The following is a 23313-nucleotide window of genomic DNA, read 5'->3' on the forward strand; positions in this document are numbered from 1 at the left end:
GGTTGTGGGAGCAGCTGAGGGACCTGGGGATGTTTAGTTCTGGGGGAAGAAGTTCTTCCTGGAGAAGAGGAGGCTGAGGGGAGACCTCATCGCTCTCTGCAGCTCCTGGAAAGCAGGCTGGAGCGAGGTGGGTGCTAGTCCCTTCGCTTTAAGACCTTAATCATGCAGCACTAGACCGAGGCTGCGGCCTGCTAAAAGCGATCACTCTCATCTGTTATGGTTCAGTCTGTTTGGAAGGCAGAATGTTAGAGAGGCTCTTCAGCACAACACAGAGAACAGAATGACTGCCTGTATGCTGAACCCTAGAGATATTCAGGACACCACAGAAGAAAGCCTCAGCCCAGGCTCATTTTGTCTCATTGAGGCTGCCCCATCCCTGGAGGTGTTCAAGGCCAGGTTGGATGGGGCTTGGAGCCCCTGATCCAGTGGGAGGTGCCCCTGCCCATGGCAGGGGGGTTGGAACTAGATGATCTTCAAGGTCCCTTCCAACTCAAATCATTCTATGATTCTATAACTGCATGTTAAATAAGTAATTTGCTATAAGAGTCATTTTGTTACACAAAAAACTTACTGCTAAGGTTTTGTTAATTGTAAAAAACCCAAAATAACAATTTATCCTCTAACGTTAAACTTTGCAGTTAACAAAAGAATGAACAAGGGATTTCATAAATAATCACATACAAGCCCTGCACTACAGCAGCACACAGTACAAAGTGCATCTCCCAGGAGTGCAAAGGTTAATAAACTGTAAGGAACTCAGTTGGAAGCTCAGCTGGTGAGCAATAGAAAGGCACAACAAGTAGTGTCCATTTTATGTAAGGTAAAGTCAAAAAGTCAGCAGCAGCTGAGTGGGGAAACTCTTCCTGTTTTTTTAAGTTCACTTTAGCAGTAATTTCTCTGCTACAATGAAGCACCCTAAAAGAACGAACACCAAAAGTAAAAAGGGATTTGTAACAGATAAAAAATAGTATTATTTTCAAATCACTTGCAAAGATATGAGTAGGACAAACAAACGCCTGCTCCAAGAAGCAAAGTTTAATGATCACACTCCTAAAATACTGTCCTTTGAAAGGGATTCCACTGCAGAATCCACAAATCCTGAAGCAGAACTACTTCAGGAAATTTTTCACCCAAACCCATAAGGCATTCCCTTATTTTTATAGCACAGCAACCTCTAACCCCTGCTGGGCTCTAACATGTTGCCAAGATTGAACCGCCAAGCCCCCCCATTCTTTCTTGAACTGAAAGAGATATTCATGCTTGAAGTCAAGCAGATGCAGAAGCAACTGGAGAGCTGAGACCCCTGGAAATGTCATCTCAGATCTGAAAGTCTGGAATTACTTGCATTACATTCTTTAACTTCACCCATCACTTCTTACCAACAGCAACTAAAGGCTTCACGAAAAAGGAGAGGAAAAAAACTCATACAAAACAAACTAAGAAAGGAAAATGTCAAGCTCTACAAAAGTAAGCAATGCCCCTAGGCTCTGGGTGGCCAACTCAACAACCACATTGCTGAACAACCCCATCCTAAGAGTCTGAGGAACAAGTTCTCACTTACCCGGCCTGGATGAGCTCATTGAGTTTCGCGGCATTCTTGTCATCCATACCTTCACATGGAAAGGAATAACACAGTGAATTAGAATCCGATGTGATACAGCCATGACTTTTTTGTGTGTCCTGTTTGTTTTTCAAAGCTGTTACATTTTATTCTCACACAGGAATAATGTGGATAAATGTGCTTTAACAAACCCTTCCTGAAAAGTTTTTGTTTTCATAATGTGCAACCTTTACGTGATCCTGGCCATGAAAATGACATTTTAGTGCTGGATTAAATGACCCCAGTTTAGGTGCTACAGTCATCTTGGTTTGCTGGGCGTTAATCTGACACTGTGGTAAAAACAAAAGCTTCCTCATCCGCCTGCTCCATCTCTGTTGCTAAGGCAGCGCAGCTTAATGAAAGAGCAGCGAGCCCTCACAGCGCTGCACGTAATAAAAGAAAGTAAATAAAAACAAGCAAATGCCCATGTAACCCACACTTTTCTTCTTCTCCGCATTATACAGCACATTTTTAAATGGTCATGATGGCAGCTTGGTTTCTATTCCCTTTGACAGTCAGGCCCAGATCTGTTTACTGAACAGTTTAACCCCCTCTGGCAATGCTGAAAGTATTCGTGATGCACTTTTGTGTCTCTACCCAAGCCATCTCCATTTCTGGGGAGATAGGAGTGAGGGAGGAGAGAGAGAACAACCTGTTTTCCCCAACTGTGGAGCAGACACCTCATACACTGGGTGTGGGGCCTGCAGCTTCAACTCTTTTGGTCTCAGACAGCAGAAATTTCCAAGTGAGTGTGGACAAAACACATAGCCAAGTACCTAAGCTATGAAAAGACAGAAGTCAGAAGGATGCATGCATTGCCATGGAGACTGTGTGCAACCTCACTCCCAGCCACAGCAAGGATGGTTTGTTGGTGCTGTTAAAGACAAGATGTGGACACAGGGGAGAAACACTAACACTGACTTCTTAGGACAATGCAATCTGCTATGCCTCTGCACGTTCTTTTGTCACCAAACAGTTCAAAACAGCTTCTCTGAGAACAATTAACACACTGAAGATCTCTGAAGAGAATGAAGTCAGTACGATCATTCACCATAGTCTCATTCGTGACATTACAGTGAAAATCCCAGGTGAGGAAATAATAGAGCAAAAATCCGCCTGAATGCCACAAAAATTTTAGGAATCGTAAACATCCATTCATTAAAGCTTCCTTGTCTTTTTCAGTTTGCAACCAGTCCAGCTTTACAAAGAAGTGGAAGTGTTATGACCTCTCACAAATTAAACAAAACATGCAGGAGATGCACTATGGTACCACAGACTCTGAAAAAGGCTGGGACAAATGAAAAAACATCCAGGTAACAAGGTATGGTTGGACTCAATCTCAAAGGTCTTTTCCAACCAAGCGATTCTATGATTCTAGTGCACACAGTGCCTGTTCCTCTACCTGCTCTCCAAGCAAGCTTCACCAGAGTTCTCTCCAGTCTGGAAGCCACAAAGACCACATGAACTGCATCCTGGGTTGCGTCCAGAGCAGCAGGGTAGGCAGATGAGGGAGGGGATTCTGTCCCTCTGCTCTGCTCTCGTGAGACCTCACCTGGAGCCCTGCTTTCAGCTCTGGAGCCCTCAGCACAGGAAGGACAAGGAACTGTTGGAGCAGGGCCAGACGAGGCCACAAAGGCAACCAGAGGGCTGGAAGAGCTCTGATGTGGGGAGAGAATGAGAGAGTTGGGGTTGTTCATCCCGGAGAAGGCTGCGGGGAGACCTTGCGAGACGTTATTGTGGCCTTTCAGTACCTAGAGGGGCCTACAGGAACAACGGGGAGGGACTTTTTAGCAGGGCCTGTAGTGACAGGACACATGGAAATGCTTTTAAACTGACAGAGGGGAGACTCAGCCTAGAAATAAGGAAGAAATTGTTTATGCTGAGGGTGGTGAAACATTAGCACAGGCTGCCCAGACAGGTGCTCCATCCCTGGGAACATTCAAGGCCAAGTGGGACAGGGCGCTGAGCAATACGACAGAGCGGGAGATTCCCAATTCACTGCAGGGGTTGGGCTGGATGGGCTTTAAAGTCCCTTCCCACTCAAACCAGTCTGTGGTTCCATAAACATGGTACTAAGCTAACACAACTGATCAACTTCCAGAAAAAGGGGAAGTAGTGATACGGCATAAATTCATCTGCCTGCACTCATCCTTATGGACAAAATCAGCCTCTGGGAGCAACGCGGTCAGAATAGATCTTGGTTAGCCAGTACATTTGTTATTTCTAATTACAATTTGTAATGCTTTTTCATCTCTAGGGTTCAAATAACTAAAGATTTAGAAACTGACTTAAAGAAAGGAACCATCCCAGATTTTGATTGCAGAGGCAGAAATAATTGTGGGTGCAAATTATATCATTTACACATTTCATTGCTTCATTCTCAAGCACAACAAAATTGACAAGCTAAGCTGCGTAGACATTAACCTGCTGCCTGTGGGTACTACACACACTGCATTCCACAGACAGCAAAAGCAAAAGCAATCTGTCAAAGGGGACCAACGCAACAGACTAAGGTGGCCTTCACAATTAAGAATATATTTAAAGAAAAAGTGATCCCACGGATTACTGTAGTGAAACACAACAAGCACAAATTCTGATTAACTCAAAAGCAAAACTGCACCAGACATTGCCAACTTCAGGGGCAGCAACTTCTGATTCTGCCATATAAAAATAGAGTTAAGTCATTCATACTCACATCCCCCAATCTTCTTCCTCAGTTCCCCATAGCAGATCAAGCCATAAAGCTCCAGGGAGGATTTTTTCAGCCCTTGAGAAAACACTGAGAAGTAGAAAAGGTACAAGGTGAGATGCAGGTTGCAGATACTCACCCACAGCCACACTGAAGGAATTTTGACACCGAATACGAGATGCTTCATGTTTTCAATGATGAGACAAACAAAGGTAAAACTGAGCTGTTTCAAGAAACACTGTGATGCGACTGGGTCACTGATTTCCTTTGGGCGACTTAAACATTGATCTGGGAAAGGCAGTTTTTAGATGACTGAAGAAAACAAGCAGATTCCACAGAACGTGAAGAAATATGCCACGGTTTGCTATGCGAAATAAAGCTCAGGCACAGTAACACTAACGCCAGCATCATTCAAAGTTTATAGCTTCTAAAGGAAACGTCCCGATGCTCCGAAGAACCTGCATACAGAACTCTTTCTTCTGTGAGAATTATGAAATAAGACTGACTTTTCCAGAAAGCAGAGAATGGCTACTGTGCATGTGGATGCATCTCACGCCTTTAACACAAATTCTAGATTTTTATATGGAGAATTGCACACATTTTACTCAACTTTACAGGCTTTTTTTCCTCCTTTCTCATCAACACATGCAGCATGGACATTATTGTTGCTAAAAGATCTAAATAGCTATGAATTCTAACAGTACAGAAAGACAGTCTTGTGGTTTGCAAATCAGATTAAAATACTTACTCTTGTCTATTCAAGAATTCAGTTCTTCTTGACTTGCAGACTCATGTAATCTCAAAATCCAGGCACATGTACTTCGACCAGTACAAAAGCCAATCAAACTGCTGCACTAATTCCTAAACACCCAGAGCTGATGAGACCTCAGACATCACAGGTACAGACACAGAACTAGATGTTATCCAGAAAACAGATTCAAGTTCCTGCATGATACCTTTCTTCTTAAGTTCTTCCATTCTGTGTTTGCGGTAACATTTGTTTATAGATAAAACAACAACAGCTTGGTTCATCTTCAAATGATGTCCTGGTTTGAAAAGGAACTCAGAAATACACCTTGTGACAGGCTTTCTAGATGAGCAAGTCCTCCTTTAGAGAACCTTATCTGAGGAAGAGACAGAACCATTTTGACAGGCTGAGAGAGTTGGGGTTGTTCAGCCTGGAGAAGAGAAAGCTCTGAGGAGACCTTACAGCAACCTTCCAGCACGTGAAGAGGCTACAAGTAAGCTGGGGAGGGGCTGTTTACAAAGGCCTGCAGTGATATGATGAGGGGCGATGGGTATAAACTGGAGAGGGGCAGAATTAGATTAGATATAAGGAGGAATTTCTTCACGATGAGGGTGGGGAGGCCCTGGCCCAGGCTGGCCAGAGCAGTGGTGGCTGCCCCATCCCTGGAGGGGTTCAAGGCCAGGTTGGATGGGGCTTGGAGCCCCTGATCCAGTGGGAGGTGTCCCTGCCCATGGCAGGGGTGGAGCTGGACGGGATTTAGGGTCCCTTACAACCCAAACTATTCTATGATTCTGTGATTTTGCAAAGAGCTCACACTGCACACACTTTCAGCTTTTTTCTAGCCACATCCACTTTCCATCAATGAGGTTTTAAACTGAGAGGCTCTGGCCACACATCACATGGATTAATTTCCCACTCAAACTTTTGCTGATGTTAAAGAGAGTTGTATAAAGACCAAAAACCGCCCAGGGCGGTTGTGGAGTCCCCATCCCTGGAGGGATTTAAAAGCCACGTGGATGCGGTGCTTAGAGTGGGGTTGTCAGTGTTGGATTAAGAGCTGGACTCGATCTGAAAGATTTCCTTAACCCGCTGTCCAGATTCGGCCACTCACATGCAGACTTCAACTCTGCCTGTTACTGCAGAGTGTGTGTTTGATAAAAATCAATTGTCAACGATCATCTGTGACTGTTACACAACCCCAGTAGCAGTTCATACAACTTCCTGATCTTCTCATTCAATAAGCTGGGAGAGGAGGGAAAAGGATGAGAAGAGGGGAATACAGCACTGGGAATCCCAAGTGGCTGCACCAATGATACAATTTCAGGTATATTTGAAGTGTGAGCAAATATTTCACCATTTACACTTCTATCAGACTATCTATTTATTTCCACTTTCCCACAAGAAGTGTAAAGTAGTGCTGGGGTCAATCTGCTTGATGAAGTCATGCCTGACTAGTTTTTACCTGTCCTCAGGCGTGTTCCCGAGAATAGAAACTCATTTCCTTGAACCTGGCTTTCTCTAGGATTAACAGAAGGATCAGCATTTGGAACTGGATGGGCTTTAAGGCCCCTTCCATCCCAAACCATCCTATGATTCTATGAAAAGCAGTGACATAAACAATATAGTAATTTTCAACAAACTTGAACCTCAGTATGGCCACGCTAATAAAAACCACATGTTCACAGACATTCACAGTATTTTATCTTCTCATCCCCACCTTTCCTGCCCTCCATGATGGCAAAAAAGGGCAGGACTCCGGCCCTCCCAAGACTGAGCTCGGCACTAAGCCAATTCCATCGTGTACTAACCATTATCGAAGTCAATGTACTTGGAGATCTTGTGCCAGGTGCGGTAGTAGAAGTGGCGGACCTGCTCCTTGTTCTTCACCATGCTTGCCGGTTTGCCTTTCTTCTTGTATTTCAGGGCAATGTTGTTCTGGATAGCTTCAAAGTCCTTCCCATGCTGCAGAACAAACAAGCCAAATCCAAATACTCAAAACCTAATCTATATCTTGCCATCACACAACTTGAGGGGCTATGGGGTTCTTTGTGGCAAATTAGATTTCAGTGGTCACAAAATTCTTGGGTAGCAGAAGTCAACAGCCCAAGAATGACTCTAGTTTCCTTTATGTAAAACATATTACAGATGCCAAATAAATTCCTTTACAATTTCTTCAGCTGTTTCAGAATAAAAACTAAGTTGCTAGCAAACATTTTAGAAAAAAACTTTACTCATAAAATTGGGGAAGGGTTTAGAGGGGAAGAGTCTGAGGAGCATCTGAAGTCACCGGGTCTGCTTAGCCTGGAGAAGAGGGGACTGAGGAGAGACCTCATCGTGCTCTGCAGCTTCCTTACACGGGGAGGAGGAGGAGGAGGCGCTGAGCTCTTCTCTCTGGATCTGTGGGAATCGCAGGAAGACGCCAGGGGAGGGTTGAGTTGGACATGAGGAAAAGGTTCTTCCCCCAGAGGGTGGTGGAGCCCTGGAACAGCTCCCAGGGAAGCAGTCAAGGTGCCAAGGCCTACAATATTGCAGAAGCCTTTGGCCAAGGCCCTCAGCCCCGCGGTGTGAATGTTGGGGTGTCCTGTGCAGGGACAGGAGCTGGACTCAATGGTCCCTGTGGGTCCCCTCCAACTCAGGACATTCTATAAGCCTATGCTTCTAACTGAAAACACGGACTTTCTCACAGCTTCCTTTTCCTTCCATGTGTTTTCTCCCATCATTTCTGACTAGGGGGAATGAAAAGCCTGTTGCATGCAACAGCTTTGCTTTTATTTCCAGTAGGTTTCATGTTCTGGTAATTAGGAGCACAAATTTTGAGTTTCAAATAATGAACGAAAAGGTTAAATTTTTTAAAAACTTATAACAGAAAGCTCACATTTACACTGCAGGTCATTCAGAAGTTTATTCTCAGGGTAAAGATAAAAATGAGACACTCAAGCATCAACATTAGCCAATTCCTATAAAATCCTTGGTGTTCGAAAGAGGAACATTAAATTCTATATGTGTTATCAATGAACTCCTGCTGTCACAGAAGTTTTTAGTATTCAAAAAACTGATTTAAGCGTGAAAACCTATCTCGAAATGTCATGACACAAATTGAATTAAGTGGGAGACCAAACAGTGAGTCCCAAATCCATTTTCAAGCCAAATTTTTGAACTTTTTCCTCAGCATTCTGGTGAAGCAAGCAGGGAAAGGTCTGGAGCCCAGGGGCTGCGGAAGCAGCTGAGGGCCCTGGGCTTGTTTAGCCTGGAGAAGAGAAGGCTGAGGGGAGACCTCATTGCTCTCTACAGCTCCTGGAAAGGAGGTTGGCGTGAGGTGGGTGCTGGGCTCTGCTCCCAAGTGACAAGAGATGGGATGAGAGGAATGGCCTTAAGTTCCACCAGAGGAGGTTTAGACCGGATATTCGGAAACATTCCTTCACAGAAAGGGTTCTCAGGTGCTGACAGAGGCTGCCCAGGGCGGTGGTGGAGTCCCCATCCCTGGAGGGGTCTAAAAGACTGGCAAGCAAGTTGCTCGGGGATCTGATTTAGTAGTGGACAGGTTCGGTTGGACTTGATGAATCGACCAAACAACTCTATTATTCTATAACTAAAAGGTTAAGAGTATTTCTTTTCTCACTTGAAGACTATTTTCTCCCCAAACAAGGCACAAAGAGCCATCTGGTAAGGGAAGGCCCACAGCAGCAGCAGTCAGGGCAGGGGCTTCACTTCCTTGTGAAGCAGAGCTTGGTAATTCATCACAGAATCTCAGAATCACGGAGCCACAACATGGTTTCGATTGGAAGGGACTGTGAAGGTCATCTAGTCCAGTTGCCTGCCAGAGGCTGCCCAGGGCGGTTGTGGAGTCCCCATCCCTGGAGGGATTTAAAAGCCACGTGGATGCGGTGCTTAGAGTGGGGTTGTCAGTGTTGGATTAAGAGCTGGACTCGATCTGAAAGGTCTTTTCCAACCTGAACAATTCTGCGATAAAAAAATGTTTTATTTGAGTGATGAAGGAACTTAAAAATTACACAACTCCCAGGAATGTTCCTGCAGGTCAGAGGAGTCAAAAGAGAAACTCGTGTTTAAGTGTTAATTTTACCCACAAAAAATACACGAGTCATGCCTATCACTAAAAATAAATTTTTAAAAGAAGACATACACGTGCTAAGAAAACCCACCACCATTTCTTTTGTTTTCCCCATCAGTGTGTATCTTCACATTGGAAGTGCTCTTAAAATAATCGTAAGAACAGGACAACCGGGAATATATCACAGATATCTTATGAGATAAAAGATAAGCTGACTTAACTTTCCTTTGCCTCTCAGTCCTAGTACAAACCTTTTCATGGACAAAGACTGATCACAGTGCCTACTACTTTTATCAGAAGATGCTATTTTCTTGTTTGCTGGTGCTACAGCATAAGTTTGTTGCTTTTGAAAGCTGAGATGGGGACACTATTTTATTTATTTCTCACCTGAAATAGAACCATAATTGAAAAATAAATTTAAATATTACAAATATTCTTGAAACTCACAAATATTTCCTGTGTATTTCAAAACAAGAAAGGCTTCACACTTCAGAGCTGTGGCTTTGGCTGATAGCTGGTTTACAGCCAACCGTATGGATACATCTGCACAAACTCTTGCAAACCTCAGCTGATTCAACCTTCTTTAGGAATACCCAGATATCAAACAAAGCCATCTAAACTTATTATTTTCCTCTACATGTACCTCATACAGTCCCTCGAAGAAAGTGTTTTTGTCCTCTGTGCTCCAAGACTCCCACTGCCGTCTGACCTTCTTTCCTTCCTCCTTCTCTCCAGCCGAGGAGCCCAAGTTCCTTGCTGCTGACTTGGCACTCCCAGCAGGATTGCTGGGAGGAATTCCTGATGGGCCACCAGATGCAGTCCCTGCATTATCCGCCGCTGCAAAACAACACGACCAGAGTGAACCTCAAGCTAAGAGGAGGATTTATTGACAGAGATCAGGGAGAATCTCAGAATTTCCTCCTCCTTCACCGCTCCCATCTACAGCAGGTTTTATCCATGTTATTTCACCTGAAATACAACAGATAAATAATAAGGTGGTTTTTAAAGAAATTAAATCCCAAAGAGCAAAAAACAAAGGGAAGGTTTCAATGGTTTAACTTGGTATTTCCAAGAATAAGGCAGAGAAGCAGGAATGTACCAAAGTGACCTTTAAAAGACAACACACTGATGCTTGCACACTGATGGGCTCTGCAGCTGCCCCTGTGCAGCGGAGATGAACCTCTGAGCAACGCTTGATGTGACCAAAGCAAACCAAGGACCACGAGAACATACACATCATTTCACATTCTTGGTTTCGGTGTTGATCCTACTGCTTCTGAAATAACGGTGGTAACAAAATAACTGAAAGGTGCCTGTCTCAGCGCATCACGTGGCAACAGAGCAGCATCCTCACAAACCAGACCCATCGCACCCAAAGCACCATCTCTGAGACTCAGCCCATCTAGGAAAAATTAAGTTATCCCAGGCACGGCAGGTCCAACCACTTATCCCTTCCCCAAACCCTGGCACGGCTTTTGGCAAAACGCCTAGCAATGTCACCTTGACTGTGCCATTGTCAGTTATCAGCACCCAAAAAGCATGGAACAGAAAAAATACGAAGGCTGGAAACACTAAAATGAGAATAAAGCCTGATGGAACTAAGAGTTTGCTGTTTGTGCAAGTAGGAACACGGAAGAAAATGGGATGGAGAAACTGCAGGAAAGGAAGAGCTACAGCCAATGTAGTAAGGTGTCGTTTCCTCACCTGAACTCAGAAGCAAAAGCCTCTTTTTTCTTTATTTAAATTGTCTTTGAAACCATTAAGTCTTTTACTTATACCAGCAAATCCATTATCAACTGACCCTAAACCTGTGATTTTTGCAACAGAAATCAAACCAAACATTGTACTTCATTTGACACTGTTACAGACCAGAATGTTAATCCAGAAACCAGAGAGGTCTCCCCAAAAGCACACTCATGTTTCCCATAAAAATGTAACCATTCTCAGTAACAGGCTGAGAGAATTGGGGTTGTTCAGCCTGCAGAAGAGAAGGCTCTGAAGAGACCTTAGAGCAACCTTCTAGTACCTGAAGGGGCTATAAGAAAGCTGGGGAGGGGCTGTTCAATAAGGCTTGGGGTGATAGGATGAGGGACAATGGCTTTGAATTGAAGAGGGGCAGATTTAGACTAGACATAAGGAGGAATTTCTTTACCATGAGAGCAGTGAGGCCCTGGGGCAGGGACAAAGTCAATGTTGTTATATATGCACATAGATTGATTGATCCCATTCAAGAACTGGGATATTTGATAACCCCAAGAACCAACTGTTCTAGGCTTTCTGTGCTTTAGAGATTTAGAAGACTTGTACATAAATCAGATCTCTAACTACTCAGTTGCAATCTTAGTCTCCATCCCTAGACGGGTTTAACAGATCGGTAGATGAGACACTCAGGGATCTGGTTAAGGAGTGGAGAGGGACGGTTGGACTCGTTGATCTTGGTCTTCTCCAACCAAACGATTCTACAATAGTAATTCCTTTGGATGACAAAATCACATTGTTCCAAAACCTAAAAAAGCTGTTTGTTCAAGGAACAAAGACAACACTTGAAACCAAACCTGGAAGATAGTAAGATGCATAAGAGTACATTTTTTTCAGCATATAGTAAATATTTACTTGATATAAAACATGATATTACCACCATTTTAAGGTCAATGTTTCTTTAATTTCTAGGAATGACTATTTGATCCTTGCAAAGAAAACTACTGTCACCGCAGGGAAGCATGAACAGCAAAACATGAAAAAGAACTGGACATCTTGAAGAAACGTAAAACCAGTTTCTCAAATAAACAGCTTCTCTATTTCCTAAGCCTTCATCACCTACCGATAAAACAACTGAAATCTAAGTCATTTTATCCTGGTACTGTGAAGGGAACCCCTTTAAAATAAGGGAAACTATCAGAAAAGCTGAGCACTTAAACAGATGGCTGAGAAGGAAACCAACAATTAAGACAAAGAATTGCTTCTTTATTCTGCAAATGCAAGAAGGGAATATCACAATTTGCATGGGAAAGAAATACAAATCTTAGTGTCTAAATTCTTTGGTCAAGAAAGAGCAATGTGAACACCATAGCCCTCAATCCACAATCTCCTGTTGCTCCTAACTCCCAGGAAAGAGCCATCCTTTATCAGAGACAGGATCCTTTATCCAGGATTCTATCCCAGAGTTCCAATTCCAATCACAGACCTCGAACTTTCTGATAAACCATTTACAGGAACCACGAATACGGGGGACTGGAGTTGGTTTGTTTATTTCTTGGGTGGCCGGGTTTTGTTGGAGGTTTTTGTGGGATTTGGGTTTTTTTTACCTCACTGTACTCATACTCAAATAAGCAAAAACCTAAAGCAGCTGCTCAAAGTTCAGATCTTATCACAGATTTTCTCCAGGTTATAGAGTACACTGGGTAAACATGAGGTTTTCATTATTCAAAAGCATAAGAAGCAAAAGTATCACTACGGACTTTGAATTCTAGTAAGACTGCAAAGTTCATCTGATTTCCTTTTAGTTTTATAAAAAAGAAGCACTGAACAGAACCGTTCTATCGAGGCTAGGCCAAGGACTGCACTGGTCTGGCTTAAACAAAGCATCCACAGCTCAAGAGTTGCTCTTCGCTTCCTTTATACACACTTATCATTCTATAAGATGCTCTGCAGCCCTACAGAGTGCATCACAGGGTCTTGTTTAAAACACAAATAAATTACTATCCAGGTAATTGTTTAGAGTATCACCTATGAAGACCTAAAAATGCTAATATTTTGTCACCTCTGCAATCTTACTATGCCATTTAACTCCACCAGAAGTAAAAGTGTTCGCTGTATCATCCTTTTGCATAAACTTCCTTACTGCTGTGCATGGTAATATTTATTGCTGGGTTGTCACAATGCAGTCAAGATTACTGGATCTCTTGAAGGCAAAGGAATGCAGTATATTCAAAAATGTGGTATTAAAAACCCACTCAGGATAAAAGGCAAAAGAAAAAGTAAAAACAGTCATACATGACTAAATTTTACCCCATAAATTCATTCTTTCAATATTACTGTATGAGATTCTTTCAACATACAAAACAGCTAACATGCTCTCATTCCCTCATTAACAATGGATGAGGATGATGATCATTAATTCCCAACAATAGATTGGGAACAATAGATTTAAGCTGAAAAGGGGGAGATTGAGATGAGATCTTAGGGAGAAATGTTTTGCTGTGAGGGTGGGAAGGCCCTGGCCCAGGTTGCCCAGAGTGGTGGCTGCCCCATCCCTGGAGGGGTTCAAGACCAGGTTGGATGGGGCTGGGAGCCCCTGATCCAGTGGGAGGTGTCCCTGCCCAAGGCAGGGGGTGGAACTGGATGAGCTTTGAGGTCCCTTCCAACCCAAACCATTCCGTGATTCTATGGTTATTTGAAACTTAAGCAATCCATTAAAACAAGGATGCCTGCGAGGCTGGCCACTCCACCACTGGGCCACAGCTGCTGGAGAGACGAAGAGAAGCTCTCACAAGCTGCTGTGGTGCTTGTTCTAAGTAAAATACTTTATAAAATGAGATCACTGCAGACAACACAGACAAGATGTTCTTCTTTCTCACTCCCTCTACTTATCCTGCATCATCCAACCACTGGACTGGGCACCCAGAAATCACAGTTAGGACAATTCCATCCCTCCACTCCAGGATGCAGTGGAGCACCAGCACCTGTGTACAAGGTACAAAGCAGCAAGCTTAGGGACATAAGTTCTCAGCATTTCCACTCAGCTTTCAACTACAGCTTTGCAAAGACATCAGATTTCTGTACTTGGTATCTGAACTAAAAGCCCCCAATAGAATCACAGATCAACACACCAATGTTTCAGAGAATTTATTCATTCCTTCTATCCACTGTTCTCTACCTATCTCTATGCCCTGTTACTAGAACTTCATTTATCCATGAATGGCAGAACATCACCTCAAATTATGCTTTCTGTAAAAGAAGCTGTTGTCTTTGTAATTCTAAGTGAAAGACACACTTGTAAAAATTCATATAAAGCGATTTAAGTACTGCAGTTTAAACATCTGATAAGAAAATGACAAACAACGTAGCACTGCATGTATCAAATAATTGAGCCCCTGATAGTATCAATGTGCTATCGTGGCTACAGCCACAAGAAGTTGTTCCTTTTTATGCTCTGTGCAGCATCTTAGTGTTTGCTTTTCAGTTTTCTACTGGCAGCTCTCACATACCAGCTGATTCCCATCTCCTGTGACAGATCCCACATCCACAGAAGCTAGAATTCAGAGTCAAACCCCACTACTCCCATGTATCTCAACACATGGCTTGTTCCCTTACTGGTGTTCTACAGGCTTTGCATGCCAAATCCCAACTCTCCCAGGAGTTGCCAGCCTACAGTAGGTGCCACATCTATCAGGGTACACCTTTCTCCATGAGATGGGACTTCCACAGGATCTTGCATGCTACCAACCAAATGAAGAGCATTGGGATGCTAAACTCACTCCCCAAAGTGCAGGACATGAATGACAACTAGTAACACGCCAGAAAGTTTCCTTTAGAACATTCTCTCTCCTCTTTTGGATGCTACAGGAGCCAATACCAAGGCTGAACTACACAGGATCACCTTCAAAAGTGATTTTGGTACAAAATGCCCTTGAGCAGGCCATACCATGAAACACTCTCCAAGGGCTATTTTACTCTCATGAACTGGCATTAATGCTCAGCAGTTTTCAGAAGGGTGCACCAAAAGGTCTGTGACCAACAGCGCCAGGTAAGCTGCTGTGACCTAGACTTTCCAGATGCATTCTGCTACTCTCACAGGACAGCACTCCTCAATGAGCATTTACTCCTCAATTTTAATAAAAAAACAATCAAAGACCAACATCCAAACCTCCTTTCTGACTGCTTGATAAAGAATCACAGAATCACCGGGTTGGAAGAGACCCACAGGATCATCAAGTCCAACCATTCCTATCAAACACTAAACCATGTCCCTCAGCACCTCGTCCACCCGTCCCTTAAACCCCTCCAGAGAAGGTGACTCAACCCTCTCCCTGGGCAGCCTCTGCCAGTGCCCAATGACCCTTTCTGTGAAAAATTTTTTCCTGATGTCCAGCCTGAACCTCCCCTGGCGGAGCTTGAGGCCATCTCCTCTCGTCCTGTACCCTGTCACTTGGGAGAAGAGCCCAGCTCCCTCCACTCCATAAACTCCTTTCAGGTAGTTGGAGAGAGCAATGAGGTCTCCCCTCAGCCTCCTCTTCTCCAGGCTAAACACCCCCAGCTCTCTCAGCCGCTCCTCGTAAGGCCTGTTCTCCAGCCCCTTCACCAGCTTCAAGAAGCTCCATTCCCAGTCGTCTCTCTCTAATGGCATCATGTACTTCAGTGAAGAAATGAAGTGTGCACTTAGGGAATTTAGCTACTTGCCCTGTGGAAGGACCAATCAACAAAGCTGCAGGCTGGATCCAGCTTGCTTGTGCCTCCAAGAATCACAGCTGAGAAGAGAATACAGACAAGAGAGGGAGGGAGACAGATGCACTCCCTGCAGGTCAAGGCTTCAGTCTGAGTACTAACACCATAGCTGAAAAACAAGTTTCTACCTTGTATGCCTGCAGAATAAATAGCACAGACTTCTACAAAGGCTAAGAATAGAACAGCTTATGCCACATTGTGTGGTCACACCATGGAGCGTTCTCATTATAAATTAAAATCCCAAGTTTTAAACACAACAGGTAACTGTCTCCCAAGGATACAGACTAGTCTCGCTGCTTCTACCTCTTACTATTTCAAAGATTTGCACAACCAAGATGTAGTTGAATTAGTCGTCAAATGTACACAGCACCTATTGTCAACAGGAGTCCAGAAACAAACTATCCTGAAAGCTGGATTTTCTACAGACAGTACGTACTTAACACATCAAATGCTGCACTGTGTTAACCAAGCATGGTTGTCAAAAAAAGCCATCGTTTATTATCACTTGGGTGACTCCCCCCAACTCCAGTAAATCACTGTTCTCTTGCTCTTCCACCAGAAAACACCCATAAGGCCTAGTATGAAGCACCATCTAAACCACGTGGTTGTGCAGCCCTGCAGGCACCTTCCAAAGTTCAGTACCTACTGCACAGAGCACGTGAAAAAACTCCTCCTCTCATGGAGCAGGATAAGATACCACAAGTTCTGTTCCCGAGTAGCTTTCAAAGGAAGCGAGGGAGAACTGGAGTAAATGGGAGGACAAAGAATGAATGAAAGCACGTCAGGGCAGAATGAAAGGAGAAGCACCAAGCTTAAATGAGAGGGACAGAATTAAGAAGAATATTAGAGTAAGGGATTGTGTCAGTAGTTTTTTGAACTCATGCCCTAGAGAAATAACACTGGAGGAATGACATGTCAAATGAAGATCCCAACATGTTCTGCAGCACACAAATTTGGGGAGGTACAAGAGAAAAGCAAGTACATAGGTCAGGTGTCTCCCCAGGAGGAGACAGCAGTTAATTTAATCGACATTCCTAACAGGACACGTAACTTCGGTGCGATGACACAAACTGGACTGCTTTCTAGCAAGTTTAATATGATGCTGAAAGATAGACTATTTTAATTCAATTAACGCTTTCAGCTGAATACTTCTTTTTCCAAGAAAGAACTGCTCATGACTGCAAAACAAATCCAAGCGTTTGTTTGGGCTATTCTACACGTGCTGTGATTTTATCTAGAGAATGGCATGGCAGGCATCCTCAAGCTTTGGCTCATCACCATTCAACTTCGTTACTATTTCCTCCCGCATTCATAAAATGGTTAAAAACATGAAAATGGGAACACTAATTCAAACTAAATCTACAGCACGCGATGGCAATGTATATGCTGCATTCACTTTTATCAATGTGGTCATAACATACACAAGCATATACCAACCACTCACGCTACATGGAAAAAAAACAACAAAACACACCTTAAAACCCATGCTCAGCGACCACATGGCCTATTTGTCTTTAAGTAAACACACAGAAATCCCTTTTTCAGCAACCTTAATACTGCTCTGCTTCCTCTCCCTCACAGAGCCTCCCTGCTTTGGGACTCTCTCAAGAAACTGTCTCCAGCCCTCACTGTTCCTTCAAGTTCCTCCTCTGATTCCATGCAAGTTACCTAAAGAGGCGATTTCCAAGTGTTCGTACTTCAAAAGTCATGCATGAGTTGAGGTGCAGACTGCAAACTTGAACACACAATAAAAAGATGACCAACAGCCGGAAATAAGATAATAACAATTCTGAAAAAATGCATCGATTTAGCTATTTGTGCAGTAAATGGGATAAACCTTTCAGCCATTCAAACCGATTGGGTTGTTTGAAGGGAAACAATTGTCAAACTTTACTTTTCTATGTTACTGCCCACGTAATTTGTGCCCTAAACTGACAAGTATCACTCGCTACACAAAAGAATCCAGAGCAGAGGTACAATTAAAGATTACATTGGGGTAATGTGAAAATTAGCAATACATTTACACACTCCACTTGGCAGAATTTGGAAATTATTTCTAGCAATTTTCCCTAAACCACAGTAAAGTTGAAAAGTCATCAGCTGCTGAGCGGACAAGGTCTTCCTACAGCTTACAGAGAAGTTCACTTTATCCGTAACGTGTCTGCTACAACAAAGCACCCTAAAAGCACCAACATGAAAGGGAAAAAAGGGATCCACTACAGAAAAAAAATACTGCTTTCAAAACCCTTTTAAAGACATGATTAGGATAAGCCACTGCCTGCTGAGTAACTACAATATGAAAGAAATGCAGTTTATTGGCTAGGCTCCTTAATAAAAGCCTTTGAAAGAGTTTGCACTTTGATGCTAGAAGCTCGACCACCTTACTAAAATTTTAAGAGTTACACAGCATTATTGAGAGACCACGACAAAAGTAAGTCTCTGTTTTCACTGGCCCAAGTGTGATCATGGTCCAAACACGGCTGCTGGCCAGTGTTAAACCCACCTACGGGGCTACTGCCTCGACTGCAACATCCAGAGAAGCTTCCAGTTTTCAGAGCTGATCCAGAGCATGTGCATTCCAGTTTTTTATCATTTTTATAATCGTAGGGGGAGAAGAAAGTTGGTGGGACAGCAAGTGGAAGGATTTAAGTCCAATCTCTATCAGTAATCTTCAGTCTTCCACCAGTTCCCTAGCGGAAGCTAGCTCTGAGACACCTCACTCACAACATAAAGCCCTATGAATTCTGATCACAAGACATTCCATTAGGGAGAATTCAGACAAGCCAGGAAAACCTCTCAGTGTGCATCTCTGAATGCAAAGAGCCCACATTAGAAAGGATCCAACTCCATGGCTCTGTTCTCCAAGACCTGACAGTTATAAACTCAACCATACCAAAGAAATCCACTTGAATGCATTCCCATGAAAACTGTCCGGGTACAGCAGTGTCTGGTCTTGCAACTCATGAAATAAAAGCCAAACCATAGCTCTGTCACCCCCAATGACTTAAAAAGTTTGTCCAAACGTGACAACATAGTCAGGAACAGCAGTTATAAGCACCATCTATAAAAGGTTACCGAAATAATATTTTCTGTTCTGCAAATAGTTTTATTAGTATCACTTTAGAATCTGAATTGCAAAATAAATCATAGAATCAGGGAACGGTTTAGGTTGGAAGGAACCTCAAAGCCCATCCAGTTCAGCCCCTGCCACGGGCAGGGACACCTCCCACGGGATCAGGGGCTCCAAGCCCCATCCAACTTGGCCTTGAACACCTCCAGGGATGGGGCAGCCACCACTGCTCTGGGCAACCTGGGCCAGGGCCTCCCCACCCTCACAGCAAAACATTTCCTCCTACGATCTCATCTCAATCTACACTCTTCGCAAATAAAGCTGGCTTTTCAATTGTGTGCACACACCTAGTTAAAACTCATCCTGCTGCTCTAAAACTGGAAATTAATGCTTATGTACAAATACAGAAACAGAAATACACGTGTGTGCACAAACACGTGTATTTTGTTCACACGTTTATACACTCCCAAAGCAAAGGAATAATTTCAAATGCATACATTCCATTTGTCAATCATGGACAACATGGATTCCGAAGAAACACCTCCTGGCACTTCATACTATTTACAACCCTTCAAATAATTATCTGTAGCTAAACATTCCTAGGTATTCCATCTGTTTGTTTGGTTTAATGCGACTGGGAGAAAAATTACATAGGCCTTTCTGTTCTATCCTCCAACATCACACTGGTGGTTTTTTTCCTCAGTACAAAACATTTAAGAGATTAAAGAGGACTTACTAAGGCATTAAAAGATGCTTTAGTCAATTACATAAACTAACTGTCAAGTAACTGGGTTCAAGAATTTTTCTGTGGTAGGACGATAACTAAATACCACTATTTGCACTGCTTGGTTACTGCGACCCAAAACTCTCCTAATCTGCACCGTTTACCTGGTGTCCAGCAGGCGCACACCACTGCACTGCACCGAAGAGCCAGGTCACCTCCAAGACACATTGCAGCTACGAGGAGTTTTATTTTGTTAGTAGACAAGAGTAAACTTTGTTATTTCAAATGTTGAAGTAATATCCAAGTGTTGTTTTTCTCAAAAAAAACCCCAGAAAGTAACACTTGAATACTTTTGCACCTGGTATCCAAAATGAGCCTCATGTGCAGCTCACCCAGTGTCACTGAGGCACTGCTGAGCTCACACACCACCAGAGCCAAGCACCACTGCTGCCTTTCAGCTACAGCTATAAAAAAACCCCAAGTTCTTATCTACAATGCTAAAGTGAAAATGGATGCGCGTGCCTGTGTGTACAGATACTCAGACGTACACAACACAATCTTAATAAAAACTCAAATCACATGGAAATGCCCAAACTGTTCTGAAACAGAAAGGCAGGACTCATAAAACTCAAAAGTATGCCAATCTGTGTGTTTCATAGCCGTTTGCGAACAAGTTCTTTGGGTAAAATGGCCCTAGAAATAATTGGGAGAAATCACCAATGTCCTGTGGGATGTTTTTTTCCCCTGTTTAACCAGCACCCGGTGGGTATCTTGTTATTATCCAAGAACAGAATGCATAGTGCAGCCACCTGATCACACAGCCAGAGTCTGATATCCTAATCAAAATACAGGAATTTCCTAAAACTCATGAGAGATGAAACACTGGAATTAAAAGATTTTGCTTCAGTAACAGAGATGTTTTCCCCCTCCATGCACCCCCCCCAAACCTCGTGCTTGCAGGAATGGAAGAGGATAGTGGGCAGCAGAGAAGCCAAAGCCTCGGGACACAAAGACGATTTCAGCTCCTGTGAGAAACAAGCCCCAAAACACCTTCCCCAAACCCAAACAAAAGGTGGCATCCCCAGGAGAAGGATGACAACCCCCCGAGCATCCCCGGGAAGAGGATGACAACCACCGCCGGCTCCCCTGCTGCCCAGAATGCGTTTTTGGGGCACCCGAACGAGACGATACCTTTGCCTTTGGCAGCAGCGCCGCTGCCAACGGAGGAGGATGCCTGCGAGTCCTTCTTCAGCCTCTTGCTCTGAGGTCTGACGCTGGAGCGGAGAAAATGATGCTGGTCCTGGCTGTGGGAGGGCTGGAGGGCGGCAGGGGGCTGCGACAAGCCGGGGTTCGCCGGGGGGCTGCCCGAAGCGTTGCTGTTGATAATCTTCTCCTCTTTCTTTGTGCTGCTGCTGCCTGGACCTGCCTCTCCTCCTCCTCCTGCCCCTTCTTCTTCCAGGGACTCCTCATCTCCTCCCGCTCTCTTGCCCAGCTTCTTCACCCCGTCCTCGGCGCCGCTCTCTCCCAGTTTCACTGTCATCCTGTGGGGAGCAAAGAGGGGGGACCGAGGGGCTGGGGGGGCTCAGCCCAGCACCCCCGGGGCTGCCAGGGGAGAAGTTTAGCCGCACAAATTCCTCTCAACATGGCCGCCGTTGTTTGTGACTAAATCCCCTTTTCGCTGCCCGTCCCGACACAACAACCTGTGCCGCGAGCGGCGAGGGGGAGGCAACTCTACCGACCCCCCCCCCCCTAAATCAGGCTGCACCCCCTCCGTGTCCCCCCCCAGCACCGCCGCCCCCCCCCGGGGTCTCTCCGCTCCGGGCGGGCGCAGCCCCGGTGCGACGGGAGAGGGCGAAGAGAGAGCGGAGAGCGGCGTCTGCAGCGGCAGCCGCCCCACCGTACCCCTTCCGCGGCTCCGGGGGCCCGGCGGGGCTCCTCTTCCTCCTCACCATGGAGCCCGGCGGCCCGGGCTGCGGCGGGGGGGGGCGGTCACGGTCCTAAGGCGCGGCGGCTTCTCCTCCTCCTCCTCCTCCTCCTCCGTGTGTGTGTGAGTGCGTGAGAGCGCCCGCCGCCCGCGCCCACCGAGACACCCTCGGGACAGCGGCGCACCGGCCCGGACAGCACCGGGGGGGGGGAACGGGAATGGAAACGGGAGAGGGCCGGAACGGGACGGGAATGGGAACGGGATGGGAGTAGAACTGGGACAGGAACGGGACTGGGATGGGAATGGGACTGGGACTGAGAATGGAACTGCAGTGGGAACGGGACTGGGACGGGAAGGGAGCAGGACTGGGAGAGGACTGGGACGGGAACGGGACTGGGACGGGAACGGGACTGGGATGGGAACGGGACTGGGATGGGAACGGGACTGGGATGGGAACGGGATGGGAGTGGAACTGGGAACAGGACTGCAATGGGAATGGAACGGGGACGGGACGAGAATGGGCCTGGGAGAGGACTGGGACGGGAACGGGCCTGGGACAGCAGCAGTTCAGGAACGGGACCCACTCTGAAATTGGCTTAAAGGGCAGTGGGCTGGGCAGCTCTGCCCCGCGCCCCGTGAGATGGGACAGGGCTGGGACATCGCAGGCCATGCCACCAAGCATCGTGTGCGAGAGGGAGAACCGTGCTGGGACATGGAGGCTCCGCTGAGCCACTGCCGCTCCAACCCTGGCATCGGGTCACCCCTTGCATCCGAATCCCTAACTCTGCTCAGAGCAAACTGGGGTTCGCAGTGGGAACGAAGTCCCAGGAACACACACAGAGGCTTAGGGCAGTAAAATCGTTACCATCTGCTAAATCTAAACCCGGGATTTTCGTAGAGGCCTAAAAACCCAACTGCGAGGATGCAACCAGACAGCCACATGGAAAGGAGCAGCAGTCGCAAGGCCGCTGCCTTATCACCATGGCAGGAGCCGCCGTCCAGCTTGAGTTATGGGAAAAGATAAAACCAAAGAGAGGAGGAAATTCTGAATGTCACAAGTAGGGACTTGTGACGGGATATGGATGAGGCTGATACCAGCACGTTGGAATAAACAAAGCACAGCAGCATTACCCAGCGCACAAGGGTGTGAGATGACAGCGTATGGGTCGTATTCCTGCCGGTAAAGCGATACCTTTCCCTCTGACAATTCCCACCTAAACCACTGCATCCACCAGTTCAGAATTACACTGGCCGATGTCTCGTTCTTTGCAACCGCTCAATAAACTGACTGGAGCTGTAGATCCAAACTCATATCAGGGTCCAGTCAACCCTTTGCCTGACAGGACCCTGGTTACAGACCAAAGTTGCCTGACCAAAACCAGAGTGCTCTCAACCTACTGTGGGGACAGGAATTTGCCACCTCTGAGAGCCCCTGCTCAACAGTTTCATCTAAACCTCCTTGATATTAATGTAGTTTTATGGTCCTAATTAAACAGCGCCCCGGCCCTCGCCCACACAGCCCGCAGTCAAAGGCACCAGGCTGGTTCTGCACAGACCGGGGCACAAAACCCGCCTGGCCCCGTTCCTCCCGCGCCTGTGGACACGGGGCGGACACCGGCGGGACCGGAGCCGCCGGGGACACCGTGTCACCCCCGGCGGGCCCCGGGTGACCCGCAGCCACGGCCGAATCCAGGGCGAATCCGGAGCCACAGCCGAACCCGGCACGAATCTAGGGCCACCGCGGCCACCAGGAATCCGGAGCCATGGCCGAACCCCGAATGAATGCGGAGCCACGGCCGAATCCCGGGCCAATCCCGAGCCCCCGCGGTCACCAGATCCCGGAGCCCCCGCAGCCCCCGCGCGAAGCCGGAGCCCCCCCCACCCCCCTCGCTCGCCGCCCGCCGCGGCGCCCCCGTCCCGCCCCTCACCTGCCGCATCCACGCGCGCGCGGGCGGCCCCGGCGGCCCCTGCCGGGCAGCGGGTGGGCGGCCGGAGCGGGGCAGCGCGCGCCACCGGCCGCCGCGGTTCCGCTTCCTCCTCGCCCT

The 23313-nt window shown here is 46.0% G+C and overlaps 1 protein-coding gene across 3 annotated transcripts in view; it reads right to left on the minus strand.

Moving 5' to 3' along the window:
- The window catches only part of CRAMP1 (cramped chromatin regulator homolog 1), a 49725-nt gene extending 26482 nt beyond the window's left edge, over positions 1-23243 (minus strand). The window contains exons 1-6 of one of the 3 annotated variants that reach the window (XM_069870078.1): positions 23197-23243; positions 20536-20885; positions 9750-9943; positions 6846-6999; positions 4296-4379; positions 1562-1610 (exon numbers count right to left, since the gene is read on the minus strand). In XM_069870078.1, coding sequence (XP_069726179.1) covers positions 1562-1610; positions 4296-4379; positions 6846-6999; positions 9750-9943; positions 20536-20884 — 830 coding nt within the window. In that variant the 5' untranslated portion in view covers position 20885; positions 23197-23243. Of the gene's footprint in view, positions 1-1561; positions 1611-4295; positions 4380-6845; positions 7000-9749; positions 9944-20535; positions 20886-21246; positions 21373-23196 lie in introns of those variants that run through there. The other 2 variants (XM_069870079.1, XM_069870077.1) reach the window with 2 other exon arrangements.
- Between the last annotated feature and the right edge of the window lie 70 nt (positions 23244-23313).

This window comes from Phaenicophaeus curvirostris, chromosome 16, assembly GCF_032191515.1.
Source record: "Phaenicophaeus curvirostris isolate KB17595 chromosome 16, BPBGC_Pcur_1.0, whole genome shotgun sequence".
Lineage (NCBI taxonomy): Eukaryota > Metazoa > Chordata > Aves > Cuculiformes > Cuculidae > Phaenicophaeus > Phaenicophaeus curvirostris.